This window comes from Mrakia frigida (assembly GCF_051309035.1).
Source record: "Mrakia frigida strain ATCC 22029 unplaced genomic scaffold BDY24scaffold_28, whole genome shotgun sequence".
NCBI classification, from domain to species: Eukaryota; Fungi; Basidiomycota; class Tremellomycetes; order Cystofilobasidiales; family Mrakiaceae; genus Mrakia; species Mrakia frigida.
The window spans coordinates 258773-271566 of record NW_027481253.1 but is presented as its reverse complement, the minus strand read 5'-3'; the positions used below and the strand labels follow the sequence as shown (position 1 = coordinate 271566).

The 12794-nt window shown below is 54.5% G+C and overlaps 4 protein-coding genes and 1 non-coding gene across 5 annotated transcripts; 3 read left to right on the top strand and 2 right to left on the bottom strand.

Moving 5' to 3' along the window:
* Positions 1 to 86: 86 nt before the first annotated feature.
* BDY24DRAFT_147465 (M28 family metallopeptidase) lies at positions 87 to 2893 on the bottom strand. The gene is made up of 14 exons (XM_076636113.1): positions 2671 to 2893; positions 2507 to 2601; positions 2348 to 2429; positions 2107 to 2270; positions 1973 to 2034; positions 1877 to 1895; positions 1732 to 1804; positions 1521 to 1604; positions 1382 to 1430; positions 1207 to 1297; positions 1016 to 1127; positions 880 to 910; positions 732 to 810; positions 87 to 579 (listed from the first exon to the last, which is right to left on the bottom strand). Exons 1-14 carry the CDS (start codon positions 2810 to 2812, stop codon positions 448 to 450), a joined length of 1215 nt encoding a protein of 404 aa, XP_076494258.1. The 5' UTR covers positions 2813 to 2893; the 3' UTR covers positions 87 to 447.
* A 9-nt stretch (positions 2894 to 2902) lies between these two features.
* On the top strand, positions 2903 to 5160 carry BDY24DRAFT_397678 (uncharacterized protein). The gene is made up of 8 exons (XM_076641594.1): positions 2903 to 3592; positions 3666 to 3735; positions 3825 to 4008; positions 4083 to 4111; positions 4195 to 4325; positions 4394 to 4551; positions 4644 to 4727; positions 4840 to 5160. Exons 1-8 carry the CDS (start codon positions 3002 to 3004, stop codon positions 5108 to 5110), a joined length of 1518 nt encoding a protein of 505 aa, XP_076494257.1. The 5' UTR covers positions 2903 to 3001; the 3' UTR covers positions 5111 to 5160.
* A 432-nt stretch (positions 5161 to 5592) lies between these two features.
* Positions 5593 to 5690, top strand: BDY24DRAFT_t85. Its single transcript has one exon. It is a non-coding gene; the product is annotated as a tRNA-Asp (tRNA).
* A 268-nt stretch (positions 5691 to 5958) lies between these two features.
* BDY24DRAFT_397673 (uncharacterized protein) lies at positions 5959 to 8678 on the bottom strand. Its single transcript, XM_076641593.1, has 4 exons — positions 8191 to 8678; positions 7022 to 8072; positions 6889 to 6947; positions 5959 to 6808 (listed from the first exon to the last, which is right to left on the bottom strand). Exons 1-4 carry the CDS (start codon positions 8473 to 8475, stop codon positions 6311 to 6313), a joined length of 1893 nt encoding a protein of 630 aa, XP_076494256.1. The 5' UTR covers positions 8476 to 8678; the 3' UTR covers positions 5959 to 6310.
* Positions 8679 to 11202, top strand: BDY24DRAFT_397671 (ribose-phosphate diphosphokinase). The gene is made up of 10 exons (XM_076641592.1): positions 8679 to 8888; positions 8973 to 9012; positions 9201 to 9332; positions 9540 to 9717; positions 9845 to 9900; positions 10077 to 10172; positions 10256 to 10331; positions 10430 to 10600; positions 10718 to 10869; positions 10945 to 11202. The coding sequence occupies exons 1-10, from the start codon at positions 8849 to 8851 to the stop codon at positions 10985 to 10987; spliced, it is 984 nt and encodes a 327-aa protein (XP_076494255.1). The 5' UTR covers positions 8679 to 8848; the 3' UTR covers positions 10988 to 11202.
* The last annotated feature ends 1592 nt before the right edge of the window (positions 11203 to 12794 follow it).

Genomic DNA, 12794 nt, shown 5'->3' with positions numbered 1-12794 from the left:
TTCGGTTGAGGGAAAGAGATCCTCGGTGAACGGGAAAGGGAGAGTCGGAGAGGAGGGTGTCGAACGAGGAGGAGCGACGCGTGGAGATGTCGAGCATTCTGCCTCCTCCGTTGCTTTTCCCTTCCTTCGCTTCGTCGACCAGCCCCAGGAATACTTTGTTCGTGCTCGACTCGAGCTTTGGTGTTCTCTCTCGAAAGAGAAAGAATCTCGCCCTCTCAGCTTGATCCGTTTCCCGTCTCCCCTTCACTCTCTCCCGCTTTTCCTCCCCTCTCTTCCAACTCTTCCCCTCTTCAAAAAAAACTAAACGAACGAATCATACCAGATCCAGAAACCCACATATCTACTCACTACTTCCTAACCAAATACAACTCTCATCCTCATCCAACCCTCTTGCCTTCCTTCCTCCCTTGCCTTCCCTTCCCTCCTTCCTGCCCTTCGACGTCGGATCTATTCCTTCCCAGCGAACCCTCCCATCTCAACGGCGAAGGCGACAGCGAGCTTGGAGAACTCGAGCATGTGGGAGAAGGAGAACTCGGGGTAGTCGGACGTGTCTTGAGCAGAGTGGATCTTGTGGTCGGACTGTGGGTTGGGTGAGAGTGGGATGGGTTCGAATCGATGAAGGACGGAAGAGAAGAAGAAAAATAATGAAGAGAGAGGGAGCGAGAGTGAGTATGAGTGTTCGAGCCCGACGAGAAATGAAGGAACGAGAGGGGAAGAGACGCTGAGCTTACATCCTCGAACGTCGACTCGATAGTAAACGACGACTGGTAGCCTGCCTTCGTCCACGAGGCGTGGTCGCTGCACGCATAACTAGTTTGAAGGAGAAAATTAGATACGGAGGCATCGAGCCGAAAACGGATAGGGAGACGGCCGACTCACCCGCAGAGGGTCTCCTTGTAAGGGATGGAGACTTGATTAGAACATTACGTTGCGAGATATTGTCAGTTCATTTGCTCTCTCGTCGGCCTTTTCGAGAGAAAGGAAAAGGAGAAGGGGAGGAAGAAGAACGACGCACGGTATCGATCAACGAGAGCCTTGTTGAAGTCGGTGACGACAGGATCAACGAAATCGGTGATAATACCGACAACTTCCTCGGATCCAGCCTTGACCCAGGCAGTCATGTCGAACTGAGCGAGCGAAAACAGAGAGAAAAGAGACGAGTCAGCTCGATGAGATGCGATGGACGAACAATGATTGAGTCCTCACCTGCTGCTGAGCCTTGACGAGCTTTCCAGCGTCGGCGTAAGCTTGAGCGACAGCTTGAGATCCGAGAAGACCTCCCTCCTCAGCGGAGTACCTGGAAGGAACAAGGGAGACGGATCAGGTCGAGATCGAGAGCGAGAGAAGGACAGCGATGTGAAGAGGAGGCTGTTGTACTCACCAGTGGAACTCGACAGGAGTTTCAGGAAGGTACTCGGCCTCGAGAAGAGCTGAGAGAATTCGTAAGAAGGAGGAAGAGGAAGGTCAGAGACGCGTCGCACAAGGAGAGCATAGAAGAGAAGAGAGAAAGATGAACTTACCTCGGTAAGCCTCCAAGATGGAAACGGTGCCTGATCCATCGTCGTCGGCTCCAGGAGCAGCGAGGAAGGGAATCATGTTGGTGGCTGAGGGAAAGGGAGAAAGAAAGGAGAGCGAAAGAGAGAGGTCAGGGAGTTGCACAGTGAAAAGTCGAAGCTCCTGTCCTCTTGCTCCTCCTTTCTATGCCCTCTGAGAAGAAGAGAGTCCACTCACAGTCGCAGTGAGCTGACACGATGGCGATAGGAGCCTTCTTTCCCTCCTTCGAAGTAGGCTCGATTCGAACGATCTGAAGATTCGAACGATCGAGATGGTCAGAGGCGAAGCAAAGCTTAGGAGACTGAGAGGAGGTGAGACTCACAATGGAGGTTTGAGCCCAGCTTAATAGATAGAGAGAGAATGGGTAAGTCTACGGAAGAGAGGTAGAGAAGCAAGCGGCTCGAGGAAGAGGACATACGTGTGAGCGAAGGGAGAGACCGAGATCTGAGCTTGAATGTGCTTGGGAGCAGCGTTGGTGTACTGACGAACGAGATGTCCAGCAAGAATAGAGTCTCAGCATCTGACATCTGGTCTATTATTGAAACTACTCACCTCCTGGATCTTGGTGAGGAGCCACTCTGACGATTGCTTTCCGGTGTCGGATCGGTAGTATCTAGTTCGGAAAGAGGTGAATTTTTCGAGGTTGGTTCGAGGCCCGTCGGAGTTGAGGAGTTTGATGATAGGCTTGACGTGAGTAGAGTTGGGAGAGGGGAACTCTGGGAGGGAGAGGAGAGGGTCAGTACGGATCGGGCTGAGCTCTCATCTTGTTTCCGAGGTGAGTGTTGGGACTGACCGTAGTGCTTGACGACGTTGGTAGAAGCGAAGGAAGCAAGATCGGGAGTCTCTGTTACATCCATGAACTTTCGGCCTTGACTCTGGAGGAGAGAAGAGGAGAGGAAAGAGGGGAGTGAGCTCAAGAGGAGAGGTGGAGGAGGGAAGGAGGAAGGCTGACCTTTGCGAGGATCTTGTCCCTCTCGCTCATCCATACGGGCTCCTCGTTGACTCCAAACTGGACGAGTCGCATCGCGTTAAGGTCGAGATCGAATCCTAAGAGAAAGATAACGAAACTCAGCGAAAGGGAAGGAGGAGCAAGAGAAGGAAGGAGGGTGGGCTCACCTTCAACGTGGCCTTCAAAGGAGGACAGGGAGGAGAGGAAGGAGGAATCCTCAGCGCTCTGGAGGACTACCTGTCCTGTAGGAAGAGCTTGAGCTACGAGGGCGGAAGAGAGCAGAAGAGCGAGGAGGGAAGTTGGGTGCATCGTTGGAGTTGTGGTTGAGAGGGAAGCGAGCTCGACGCATGCGGAGCGTCGACAGAGACGGCGATCGCCTCTTCTCCTTTCAGCTCATTTACTTTATATTCTCCCTAACGACCACCCACAATTTTCAGCTCAGATCGTACCTAGGACTCCTCCCTTCATCCTCCAGTCCTTCGATCTCGGCTCGCTTCTATGGATACGGATCTTCGCTCCCTCCTCCACCCGACCCTTTACTCCGACGAAGCCCTCCTTCAAGCGCTTCTCGATAGCGATGGAAGCGTGGAGGCAGCAGCCGAAAAACTTCTCTTGGGAGGAGTAGGAGGTCCATCTTCTTCCTCCTTGTCAAACGGGAAGAAGAAGAAGAGGCAGGGAACTCTGCAGGCTTGGGTGGAGGGAGGGAAGAAGGAAACGTCGAGCTCAACTCCCTCCTCCTCGTCCAAGAAGCTCAAACCGAACCCTCCTTCGCCGTCCTCCTCCTCCTCGCTGACATCTCCACCAGCTCCATCGACCTCCAAACCCAAGAAACCTCAAAACTTCCTCGCTCTCACCGCTCTACGTCCTCCTCCTCCCACCGCTCCCTCCCCGTCCTCGACCTCTCTCCCTCCTCTCCTCCTGCCTTCAGCCCGTCTTCTAGCTCAACATCTCTCGTGCATCGTCGTTCCTCCCTCTCCCGTCCCTTCTTCGCTCGCCAACGCTCTCTATCTGGTCATGATGAAGGAAAGCCAGACCTGGGAGAAGGTGACATGGGTGATCAACGGGCTCGAGGTCAAGTCTCCTCACACCGTCCGTCCTCTGCTCTCTCCGACGCGTCCTCTTACTTCACTCTCAACTCATTACTCTGTCCTTCTGCTACCAGTCGTCCTTCTACGCTTCATCCATATCCAATCCCTACACAGCTGCTCAGCTCCAGGAGGCAGCCCTCTACTGTGAGCTCAACTGTCTTCCTCTTTCGCGTCTCTCTCAGTCTCTCGTTTCGCTGACCTTCCTTTCTTCTTTATCGCATGCCTCGACTCAGGGTACAATGGCCGACCAACACCACCCCCTCTACCGTTTCCTCCTCTTCTTCAACGAGCAGCTGATCTCATCGAACCCATCGTCAACGCTGAGATTCGAAAACGGACGCGTTTCGAGGGAGAGTGGAAGGGGGATTGGAGAGCTGGAGTGGCTGCTGTGAATCGATACGAGGGATCCGAACAAGGGTGAGCTCAATTTTGTCTTGTTCGTATTCACCTGACCTTCGTGCTGAAGCTCGATGCTTCTTCCTTTCTCGCAGAGTCGGTCCTCACGCAGACCAGTTGACTTGTTCGTTTCTTCTCCTCGTCTCGTATCTCTCTCTTCTTCGAGGCTGACTCCTTTTTCTCCGGTTTACCCCTCCTCGCCATTAGATCTAGGACCCTACCCAACCATCGCCTCCCTCTCCCTCGGAACCTCTAGAACCTTCCGTCTTCGAGCAGTCGTCGCGAGGGAATCAGAGGTCCCTCCTCGAACGTACGACATTCCTCTGGCCAACAACACGGTCAGCACTTCTCTCCTCACTCTTTCATCACCGCAACTAACTCTCCTCCCTCGCTTCTTTTCCCTCAGCTCCTCATCATGCACCCACCTACCCAAGAACGCTACAAACACTCCGTCCCTCCTCAAAAAGCAATCGATCTCTTCCGACCCGCCTTCGATGAGGATCAGCAGCCTATACCCAAGGACGAGAGAAAGGCTTACAAGGCGAGGATCGGGATCACGTTCAGGTGAGTTCGGAGACGCGTCGTTTCTCTTTCCTTCGTTCTTCTTTTGGTTCGTACCCTGAGACTTGACCTCTTTCTCGCTTGGTTTATATTAGATTCTACCGCCCCGACTTCTCACCAACCCCAACACCTCCTCTACCTCACACCGGAACTCCTCGATGCGCGTGCGATCTGCCTTGGTTCGTTCTTCGTCTCGTCGCACTCTCCCTTCCTTCTCCCCCCAATTCTCGTACTCAAACCTAACCCAACCTTCTCCTACCTCCTCTTTATTCTTTCATCTGGCTCGCACAGCGTCCTCAAAGCCGACCAAAAACACACCGTCCGCGCCTCCGGCTCGAACAACCTCGTCGACCCTGAGAAGGACCCCTTTTCGTTCTTCTGGATGTGCAACAAGAAGGCTGGGACTGCTTCGGGGGGTGGGCTGGCGGAGGGAGAGAGGAAGGGGAAAGGGAAAGGAGGGGAGATGGGGTGTGGGTTCTTCAGGGTGCTGGATCTGGCGAAGGAGAGGAGAGGTGGTGGTGGTTGTGAGGGAGAGTGGGGAGGGAGGGGAAGGGAGGTTTGAGAGTGTGGGGCGATGTCATGAGGTTTCAATGCGTTTTGAGAGAATGGTGGACTGAAGAGATGTTCGTTCGCCAGACGCGTTGAACTTTTCGAAGGCGTTCGCTTTCTTCATCGATTGCTTTCGAGAGTGACGTGTGGTACGAGTCAAAGGAGGCGTTATAGTATTTAATGAGCGGTAAATGAGAACGAAGGACGAGAATATGGATTCAGAGAAACGGAGAAGAGAAGAGAAACGAAACGGAAAACGAAAACCGAAACGTCGATCGAAGAGGGCTGGCTCTTTCCGAACTCAAGCCAGACCAAATATTAAGCCGGACTATACTAGAGAGAAGCGTTTACTGCGAGATAAGGTAGAGATCCGAAAAGGAAGAGTAGGTAATGGTCTGCCGAGTGGTTCGTCTAGAGGACGATCTCCGTTGGTGTTCGACGACGGCTCTAAGCGGGTCGTTTGATATACATGAGACGGAGGCCGTTGTCATCCAATTCTGGCTAGTATATTGGTTAGTATGCAAGCTTGTCACTCAGTTGGCAACAGCAAAAACGATTCGCTTGAGAGCAGGGTTCGATTCCCTGGCCGGAAGAAAACTTTCTTTTTGCCCTTTCGCTCTCTGACTCCCATTTCGCTGGTGAGTGAAGGAGAACGGGAGGACTGCTTGTTTTTGAGAGATTCGTGAGCGTGAGAACAGCAGGAGTGGGTGGCGAGGAACGAAACGCGTCGCCGTCGTCTTCCTCACTCCTTTGGTTCAAGCCGACACGACGATATCGCTTGCTCCGTCGGAGCATCGAGTGCAGAGATGCCTATGCTTGGCTGAAGTTTCCTTTGAGCGTCCGAGCAAACGCAGGAGTGAGGTCGTCAAGAGTCATGAACCGGAGAAGAGAGGAAGGAAATCAAAAGCACGAAAGCAAGAAATACTAGAGAACCAAAAGAGGAAAGGCTACATATCAATGAACGCAAAGGGGCTAGATGAGAACAAATGGGAAGGAGAGAAGACGGAAAAGAGGGGAGGAGGACACGCAACGGGGAGTCGAGATCAAAGCGAGAGAGGAAGAGAGAAAGAGAGAGCAGTCGAAGATAAGCAAGGAAAGGCGTAAAGTATAGGTATAAATGTGTGTAGAACGCTATCTAGAAGAACCAAATTAGCCCAGAAAGCTCGAAACAAAACTAGAACCCAAGACGCGTCCATCCCCTCCCAACTCGTCGTTACTCCCAATCACTATCCTCATCCTCCTCCGTCGTCTCAGCAGCAGCAGCCTTCTTCTTCGGCGCCTCCTGCTCATCTCCCTTCGAGCTCGCCGCCCTCGAACTAGCAGCCAGCCCACTCGTCTCGCTCACGAGATCGTAGCTCTCCTCGGAATCCCTAGGACTCGTCGCAGCCGACGTTCCCTCCTTCGCAACGACGGGAGCGGCAAGAGGAGGCTCCGCTCGAACGACAGGAACGGGGGATTTGGAGGTAGGGGTGGTTTGCTGAGCTGGTTCGGGGGACGTAGGAGTGGGAGCTGAGGCGGCAAGGGGAGCGGTGGTTGAGGGAGCGGCGGGGACGACGACGGGAGAGACGATGGGCTGGGTGGAGATGACGGGCTTGGTGGTGGTAGTGGAAGGAGCTTCGGAAGCCTCCTCGTCGTCCCAGGAGAAGAGGTCGTCCTCGGCGGGAGCGGAAGCGTCGAGGACGGATTTGCGTCGTTGTTCGTCAGTTTCGATCTGATCGAAAGAAAGAAGGAGAGGTCAGAACGATGGGTTTTGACAGAGAGGGAGAGAGCGAGATGGACAGAAGAGCGAACCTGGTGAACTCGGAAGAAGTATCGCGTCCAGAACTCGTCCTTCGTCAACTTCGAGGGAACTGGACGAACGAGAGTCAGCGTTCAGTTCGAGTTCTCGACCCTTCAAAGTCAACCGGAACGAAGATAGACCCACCCAAAGCATCCCTAGTAGCCTTCAGCTCCTCGACACCCTCTCCTCCAGGACCCAACTCCGCCCACGTCTTCGCCGTCCACTCGTCTCCAGTGATCCCTCCCTGCGCCTCCACCTCCTCCTTGATCCACTTCTTCCAAAGCGACCTCACATCCTCATCCACCTCTTCCGCCGCAGGATCTACCTCCAAAACAGCCCTATCGCTCCTCAACTGCCTCAACAGCGCATCCTTCCTCTTCGCTCGCACGCTCTTGGTCGACAATCCCGTCAACGCAGCCACCTGAGCGTCGGTCTGACTGAAGATGACGCTTCCTCCGACCTTGCTCGCAGGTGAAGGCAACGTCCAAACGTCCGATCCGTCCCAGCTGACTCCTCCCGTCGTCCCGGTCTCGCCTCCGTCGATGGGAGGGACGACCTTGACGGCTTCCTGGAGGTATCGACCGGCTTCCTTGAGGACTCCTTCCGACTTCTTGAGGTACTCTTCGGCGAGTTTCTCGGCGTCAGCGAGATGAAGATCGGTTTGGAGTTTCTGGAAGTTGGTGGTGAGGGAGGCTCGGAGGGCGGGGAGGTCGAGGGTGAGGTGAGGGTTGGAGGAGAGGTGGGAGGAGAGGGTGGATTGGAAGGAAGCCAAGGTTGGGAGGGATCGAGTAGGAGGAGCGGGAGTGATCGTAGTGGTAGTGGTTCCGTCTGGGTTGGTAGTAGTCGTGGTCGTGGGAGCCTGAGCAGCAGCGGGGACGGTAGGGAGGGAGGCTTGCAGGCGATGGAAGAGGGTTTGAGCTTGGTTGGAGAGCTTCTCCGCGAGGGGAGGGACCTCCTTCCCTTTGCCCTTCTGCTCGCTGGTGAGAGCAGGAGGAGTAGCACCATCCTTGGAGTCGGAAGGAGAAGCTGCTGTTGCCATTCCTACTGAACCTTCCATGGCAAGGTTGGCGAAATCGGCTGATTCTCCTCGAGCTCGAGCGTCGGCGGCTTGAGATTGAAGACGTTCGAGTTCCTGTTTGGCTTGAACGGCAGCGAGCGAGAGATCCTTACGGACAGACTCGAGAGCGGGAGCGACCTGTTCGAAGAAGAGAAGAGAGACCAAAAGGATGTCAGATGGAATTGATTGATGGAACGAGGGCGGAAGAAGGAACGGGAAGGAACAGATGGGACGACGGAGGAGCGATTCTACTGACCTGCTTCTGTACTCCTCCCCAGAAACTTCTCAAGCTTCCCAGGACCTGACCGACTTCAGTTTCGAGTCCAGCGAGGGAGACGGGTTCCCTCTTCTGAGGAGCGGGAGCCTGGATGGGAGCGTCGGTGGCGGGAGAAGGAGTCGAGGTGGAGGAAGGAGGAGGAGAGGTCGCAGATCCTTCGACGGTTGTGGTTGTAGGAGGAGTAGAGTTGGTTGACTGCTGACCAGGTGCAGGGGATGGTGCAGCCGAGTGGTTGAAGATGGCGTCAGAGACAGAGGGATCCATCGTGAAGGTGAAGGAGGGACGTGAGAGTTGGAGGTCAACGTTCAACCAGAGAGATGGGTGAGAGGCATCCTCCTGCGCGTCGAGCTCGTCGACCCTTTAGCTTTTCTCGAAGGGAAAAATCGACCAAGGTCTAGACGAGTGAAGATCTGAACAGACCGGTCTGGGATTCTCTTTGATCTGAGTTTAAATCATATTTTTGGGTCCGAAATCGACCCTTCCGTACCCGGCCGATTTCGGTTGAGCTTCTTACCCCCCTCTTTTGATGGTCAACCGCTTGTCCTACTAGTCTACTCTTCCTCCCACTCCACTCTCCCCACCCCCACCCACTCCAACGACTTCCAACTCGCTCAACCTTCGAGAGCAGAAGATAAAGATGTCTGGAGGAACCCTAGCCAACATCAAGCTCTTCGCAGGTCAGTCTTCAAACCCTAGGCTCGCCTTTGCTTCTCTCCCTCTTGCTCGAGCTCACCTTCCGTTGTTGCTGTTTTGATCTTTAGGGAGCTCCCATCCTGTTCTCGCCAACCAGATTGCGAAACGGTTCGTCCTCTCTCGGTCTCCAGGTGGATAGCTCTTCGAGCAAAGAAGAGCGAAGCTGACATGCTCCTCCTCCCTCCTTCCTTCCCTCCTCGCCCTCGCCCTCGCCTTCACCTATACCCGCATATCTCCGACCTCCTTTCGACACCTTCTCTACATCCCTCTACATCTCCCGGATTGAAAACTACCAGACTCGGTATCCCTCTCGCTGCTGTTTCGATTGTGAAGAATGCTGCCGGAGAGTCTCAAATCACCATGCTCGAGTCGGTCAGGGAGTTCGACGTCTACATCATCAACACGGGATGCGGAGAGGTCAACACAGCGTGAGTTATCAGTCTCTCTATACATTTGGTCTCTCTTGGTCGAGCTCGCACGAAGCTCTGGAAGTCTCTGGGAGAGGTGTTGAAGGGAGGGCTGAAGCGAGCTCGCAAAGACCCTCCCCCTTCTTCCCCTTCCTCCTTCTCACCTTCTTTTTAACACTTCGAGGCTCTCAAACTATGCTGACTTGATCCTCGTCTTCTCTTCTACAGTCTCATGGAGCTTCTCATTCTCATCCACGCTTGCAAGATCGCCTCAGCTCGTCGTATCACCGCCGTCATTCCTCACTTCCCTTACGCCCGTCAAGACAAGAAGGACAAGTCGAGAGCTCCCATCACGGCAAAGCTCGTCGCTAGCATGATCCAGAAGGCTGGGTGCGATCACGTTATCGTGAGTCTCGACTTTTTTCTTGTTGAGGAGGGACGAACGTGCAGGGGGAAGAAGAAGGAAGGAGGGAAAGATGAGCTCGGTGCTGATCTCGACCCTTCGAACTCTTTCTCTCTTCGCCTTCCCACAGAGCATGGATCTTCACGCTTCTCAGATTCAGGGTTTCTTCGATGTGCCAGTCGACAAGTGAGTTGACTTCTTCGTCTGTAGCAGAAACTCTGAGCTCAAGCTGACCTTTCTTTCCTCTTCCCTCTTCCTCCTCCAGCGTGAGTTCAACCCCTGATCTTCTTCGAAATTTCGTTAAACCCCTAGAAAAAACTCCGACGTCTTGGGCTGACACGTTTTCCCTCCTTCTTTTTACAGCTCTACGCTGAGCCTTCGATGATCCACTACATCAGGAACAACATCGACGTCAAGAACTGTATCATCGTCTCGCCTGATGCTGGAGGAGCCAAGAGGTTGGTTCGACTCTCGCTCTTCGATTCAATCTTCCTTCGAGATCCGAAGCTGACTTCTTCCCTCGACTTTACCTGTCTCACAGGGCCACTTCCATCGCTGATCGTCTAGAGGTCGACTTTGCCCTGTTCCACAAGGAGAGGAAGAAGGCCAACGAGGTGGTGAGTCTCGCTCTCCTCTTTCTTTCTCCTTCGCGTCTCTTCCCCTCGCTCTCTTGCGACTCTCGTCTGACCTCTTCCTCCTCTTCTACTTTGCTCAGTCTCGAATGATCCTCGTCGGAAGCGTCACTGGAAAGGTCGCCATCCTCGTCGACGACATGGCGGACACGTGTGGAACCATCGGACTCGCTGCGAAGACGCTCGTCGAGGCTGGAGCGACCAAGGTCTACGCTTTGGTTACGCACGGAATCCTGAGTGGAAAGGCTCTGGAGGTGAGTCTCTACTTTCCTCTGCACTGCTCATTCAAGCTCTTCAGAGCAGACGACGAAGAGACGAGTCTCCAGCTGAACTGACCTCCTCGCGTCGATTCCCTTTCCCTCCCTTCTCAGGTCATCGAGGCCTCAGGCATGGAGAAGATGGTCGTGACCAACACCATCCCTCAAGAGGATCGACTGGAACACACCAACAAGATCGACGTTATCGACGTTTCTCCCGTGCTGGCCGAGACCATCAGGCGAAGTCATTTCGGAGAGAGCGTGTCGTGAGTTTCTCGTTCTCGTTCTCTAACTCTTTGTTCCTTCGCCTCGCTGACCTTCTCTTCCTCTTCGCTTTATAGATACCTCTTCCACGAGGTTCCCTACGCCAACGGTGCTGCTTAAAAGCCTCTCCTTGCCCCTCCCTACCTTCCCATCTCCTCTCCCCCAAAACGCACAATCAAAGCTCATCCAGCGTCTCCCTACATGTCCTCCTGCTTTTTATCGTTCCTTCCCTCTTTTTTTTTTATGCTGGACGTGTTCTCGGTCTTCTTTCGCTTCACCCATTTTGTCGTACTATAGCCTCTCTCGAACGAATGAAACAATCTCATTCTTTTAAAGTCCGCAAAGAGAGAGGAAAAGCGGAAGCTCGACGTGGTCCTTCCTTCCCTCCCTTCCGACTCCCTCCTCCTTCCTTCCTCGCACTTTGCACCCAGCGACAGAGAGAGACACCCTTCCTCCTGCCTTCCCTTCAGTAACACCTTAGCATATCGCTTCCTCCATCGAAACCCGTTCAAAATCTTCCGAGGTCGGCCACCATGCCCAATCAACCTCCTCCTCCTCCTTCGCTCCTCTCGAGAATCACCGGTCTCTTCCACCCTCCTCCCTCCTCCTCCTCAGCACCATCCCGACCCCCTTCTTCCTCTCAGTACGAGTATCCGCAGCATCAGCAACCTCAGCAGTACCAGTACCCTTCCCAAGCTCCCGTCGAAGCAGGACCTACCCTCAGTCACGAAGACTACTTTCGTCTTCGAGCTCAGCAAGCAGAGAGGGATCGAGCTTCTTCGTACGGAGATCCTTACGACAGCAACAGCAGGAGAGCACCACCACCACCATCAGGAGGAGGAGGAGGAGGCGATAGGAGGGAGTATGGATCCGTAGGAGACGGGAGGGATCGAGCTAGGTTCGCTACAGGTTCAATCGGAGGAGGTCAACCACCTCCTCGTTCTGCTGCATACAACGACGACTACCACTCGAATCGTCGTCCTCAAGCTTCAGCAGCACCACCACCACCAAGAGGAAGATCCAGATCTCCTCCTCGACCCAACTTCGACGGTCCTCCCCTTCAAACGGCGAGACAGAGATCACCACCTCCGGCTCCTCCTCGCTCCTCGAACTACGACTCCCGTTCTCAACCTCCTCTCCCGCCTCTTCGAGCTCGCTCCCCACCACCTCCTCGCCAAGTCTCCAGCTCCTCCTACGCCAGAAGATCGAGATCCCCAGGTCCTTCCTCTCGCCTTCCTCCTCCTCCTTCTTCGTCGTCGCTCGCTCCAGGATCAGCTTCGAGGAGGGAGTACTCTCCTCCGAGAGATCACCGGTCGAGGAACTCGTACGACGCAGGACCACCACCGTCATCTGGATTCTACTCTTCTTCTCGAGGAGGAGCAGGACCAGGAGGAAGGGAAAGGGACTACGTCGACTCCCGAGGACCACCTCCTCCTCCTCCCTCGAGCAGGCCTTACCCTCAGGACGATCCCTACTCCTCTTCCTCTTCCTCCTACTCAAGACCAGGACCTCCCTCCTCCAGATCAAATTACCCAGCACCACCTCCGCCTCCTCCGCAAGGAAGGGACGACTACCGAGGAGCACCACCAGTGTCGTCGTCGAGAGACTACGACTACGACCCTCGATACGACTCGAGGGACGATCGAGGTCGCTCTGGAGGAGACCGAGACCCCTACGCTCGATCCTCGGGAGACTCTTACAGTCGACCGTCATGGCAGGAACCTGCTCCTCCCCTTCCTCCTCCGCCGTCGAGGAGAGGAGAGGAGTACCCCCCTCCACTTCGAGATTCACGAGACGCGTACAGGAGGGACGACCTTCCTTCAGCAGGACGAGATGATCGCTACGATAGCCGAGTGAGTGCTTTGGGTTTCGTCTCTTTTTACTTTCGTTCGTTTTGGGACGCGTCGCTGGCCACCAACGCCCTTCT

Bases quoted from the DNA above. Each gene is read 5' to 3' on its own strand.
- BDY24DRAFT_397678 (XM_076641594.1), top strand. From the start codon at position 3,002: ATGGATACGGATCTTCGCTCCCTCCTCCACCCGACCCTTTACTCCGAC. The intron at 3,593-3,665 runs GTCCGTCCTCTG...TTCTGCTACCAG, and splicing joins AGGTCAAGTCTCCTCACACC to TCGTCCTTCTACGCTTCATC. The intron at 3,736-3,824 runs GTGAGCTCAACT...GCCTCGACTCAG, and splicing joins CCAGGAGGCAGCCCTCTACT to GGTACAATGGCCGACCAACA.
- BDY24DRAFT_397671 (XM_076641592.1), top strand. From the start codon at position 8,849: ATGTCTGGAGGAACCCTAGCCAACATCAAGCTCTTCGCAG. The intron at 9,333-9,539 runs GTGAGTTATCAG...TCTCTTCTACAG, and splicing joins TGCGGAGAGGTCAACACAGC to TCTCATGGAGCTTCTCATTC. The intron at 10,870-10,944 runs GTGAGTTTCTCG...TTCGCTTTATAG, and splicing joins CATTTCGGAGAGAGCGTGTC to ATACCTCTTCCACGAGGTTC.
- BDY24DRAFT_397673 (XM_076641593.1), bottom strand. From the start codon at position 8,475: ATGGATCCCTCTGTCTCTGACGCCATCTTCAACCACTCGGCTGCACCA. The intron at 6,948-7,021 runs GTGGGTCTATCT...TCGTTCGTCCAG, and splicing joins GGCTACTAGGGATGCTTTGG to TTCCCTCGAAGTTGACGAAG. The intron at 6,809-6,888 runs GTTCGCTCTTCT...TCTTTCGATCAG, and splicing joins ACTTCTTCCGAGTTCACCAG to ATCGAAACTGACGAACAACG.
- BDY24DRAFT_147465 (XM_076636113.1), bottom strand. From the start codon at position 2,812: ATGCACCCAACTTCCCTCCTCGCTCTTCTGCTCTCTTCCGCCCTCGTA. The intron at 2,035-2,106 runs GTGAGTAGTTTC...CTCGTTCGTCAG, and splicing joins TCCTCACCAAGATCCAGGAG to TACACCAACGCTGCTCCCAA. The intron at 580-731 runs GTAAGCTCAGCG...CCCAACCCACAG, and splicing joins TCGAGTCGACGTTCGAGGAT to TCCGACCACAAGATCCACTC.